The sequence below is a fragment of the Bombus impatiens genome, unplaced genomic scaffold (genome assembly GCF_000188095.3).
Source record: "Bombus impatiens unplaced genomic scaffold, BIMP_2.2 scf_0478, whole genome shotgun sequence".
Taxonomy (NCBI): Eukaryota; Metazoa; Arthropoda; class Insecta; order Hymenoptera; family Apidae; genus Bombus; species Bombus impatiens.
This window is the reverse complement of record NT_176897.1, coordinates 1,146,953-1,149,601: the sequence shown is the minus strand read 5'-3', so window position 1 is coordinate 1,149,601 and position 2,649 is coordinate 1,146,953. Positions and strand designations below refer to the sequence as shown.

At 41.6% G+C, this 2,649-nt stretch overlaps 1 protein-coding gene across 7 annotated transcripts in view; it reads right to left on the bottom strand.

Moving 5' to 3' along the window:
* The window catches only part of LOC100746347 (homeobox protein extradenticle), a 42,275-nt gene extending 39,632 nt beyond the window's left edge, over positions 1–2,643 (bottom strand). For all 7 annotated transcript variants that reach the window (XM_033321649.1, XM_024368805.2, XM_024368806.2 and 4 more), the window contains exons 1-2: positions 1,284–2,643; positions 561–634 (exon numbers count right to left, since the gene is read on the bottom strand). In XM_033321649.1, coding sequence (XP_033177540.1) covers positions 561–634; positions 1,284–1,516 — 307 coding nt within the window. In that variant the 5' untranslated portion in view covers positions 1,517–2,643. The remainder of the gene's footprint in view (positions 1–560; positions 635–1,283) is intronic.
* Between the last annotated feature and the right edge of the window lie 6 nt (positions 2,644–2,649).

Below are 2,649 nucleotides of genomic sequence, written 5' to 3'. Positions count from 1 at the left end.
AGCCAAGCCAGCCACCCCTCGCACCCCAAAAATAATTGCACGTTTCGTGGTCTCTTGATCCGCGCGTAAAAGTAATCCAAACATCGCATAAAAATTATGTTTACGAGTTTCGAATGGGCGCAGGGGTCGACCCTGCAGGGTAGACGACACTGCACTGCACGCCGAAAACATATCAACAGTCTCTCTCCTCTCGCCTAGATAGGGATCTCTTTCTAGGAATTTCTCGGATTGTTTAGAACTCGAATGTGAACCACCGGAGCGACCGCGCGAGTTACGAGGTGATCTTCCGCACTTTTATGGAGTGTTCTCTTATCTTAGTGGCGTACATATAATCGGAAATTATTTACTGCGATTTTCGATAGACTAATTACTAATATCAGTAATTACTAATATAGAACCGGATTTTCTTGTATTATTTAAAGCTACCTGCGAGAATAACAATAACTGTGATCTTTAAGGTTTATTGGTGAAGTAATATTTATCAGCGTTATTTGCTTCCTTGCAAGAGACTAGATCAATTAACAGCAACAACAATAAAGATAATAGATAGTAAAACTCACCCGTTTTCTCCTTGATTTCACACAGGACCGAAAACAAGGCTGGCTTCATTCTGTGACAGTTTAATGTATGTTTTCTGAAAGAAAGAATATGAATTATTAATTGCATGATATAAATTAAATATTGAGTAATTGGCAAAAAATTTATATTGCGTGATATCATTCATTATAAAGAAATACGTGTCTAAAATTAATATAACATTACGTATGCGTAACATAGTTGAACATAATAGATATAAACATTTTGGTAAACTTGTATAATCGTGCAAGTACCAATAGTGCGAAGATAACCGTCTTATCGCGTATTCGGACGCCTATATATAACTTACTGTTGTAGCTTGTCATTACCAGTATATCTACTATATTCGTTACTTAACAGTTTGCACTTAACAGTTACCAAGCTATAAAATGATAAAAAGACATTATAAGAATAATATTTACTCTCTTCGACCGAAATCCTAATATAAAACATTATAAAGCGATGAACATAACCTGCATTTATCGTTATTTGATACGTTTACTACATGCTTTAACAGCTAATAAAAAAATTCTAGAGTAACTGATTTCAATGTAATGTTGTAAAAGAGCCATTGAAAAAATTAAAAGAAGCGTGTCAAATAAGTAAATGAAATACTGCGAAAAAATTGATGAAAGAATTATTAAAGTAATGATGCATCTTAGAAGTATTAAAAAATGGCGGCTGATCGGATCACGAATGGGACCAACCTCGCTTGCGCCTCGTCCAAGCTTTGATCAGTGATGTTCATAATTTGTTGGAGAATTTCACTGATGTCCTGTTTTCTAGCCTCGACGGCTTGATCCGGACCTTGTGTCGCAGTTCCATCCACAGGCCCCATACTACCGTATCCGGTCGTATTTTGGGCCCCTTGACCCTGGTTTCCTCCCATCAAACCAACACCTGATCCGCCGTGTTGCAGCATCCTGCCAGTTTCATCCATCAACTGTAGACTGCAGCACTAAGAATATTATTCGCCTCTTTCCGTCTTTTTTTTCCTCTTTTTTCCTTTTTCTCTTTCCTGTAGCAAGAGTAAATTTCGTTCACACAACACTCGCGGATGTAAGTATATCGTATACCAGGTGTCGCAGAAAAACACGACTGTACAAACAACCGTCCCGCTCTTTCACTTTATGACGACTCCTGTATCTCGAGGAAAATATGTTTCACGCACGTGCTCTATCTCTCTCTCTCACACTCGTGCGACACTTCATATGGAAGCCCGAGCAGGCATGCACTTGCAAAAATAGAATTTTTCATGAATAATGTACCAAATTTCTTGAGAATACGAAGAAATCTATGAGAATGAGAGATTCCCGTAATGCGCCGTACGGTTGGCTTGGAGGTTATGCCGCCGTGGCCTTTGTCTCTTACGTATCGTTTGGCGTTTTAACTTGTTCTTGCTCCTCTTTCCCGGTCGCTCTCTTGCTCTTTCTCTTTTTCTCTCTTGGTTATTCGTTCGCTTGCTCGCTCTTTCGCTTTTCTTTTTTCTCTCTTTTCTTGCTGTATCTATCCTTCTCTTTCGATGCCCTTCGGTATCCTTTTTACTTCTATTCCCCCTCTCTCTCTCTCTTTCTCTCTCTCTCTCTCTCTCTCTGTCTCCGTTTCTTTTCTCACTAATATATATTTCCTTGCTGATTCAAGAACACTCACGTTGCGTCTAGTAATCGGTTTCTAGTTTGCTATACACACTACAGAGATGATGAAAATGGTGCCTTCGGCAGCTTTAAACTTGACGGATTGTCGGATTTTACGTATACGCGGTTATGTCGACGGTCGGCGTCGCGCCCGGTCCGCACTCTCCTTTCACTCGTTCTTTCCTCTGCTCAGTAAGGATACTCGTACAAGCTGAGGAAAATCGGCGTTCTTCGAGCCATCCGCGCACGGACGTCACACACCAACTCTCCGCCTTACAAGGCAACGCGCGGACCGACCGTTTCTGTCGCTCTTTTCACTCTTCTCGGCCGCGAGCGACTGCTACGCTCCTGAAGCACGCGCGTGTTCGTGCGTTGGTGTGTGCACCGAGCCTTGGTGTGCGTACGTGCATGCGCCAATCGGCGGCCATAATAGCCGCCT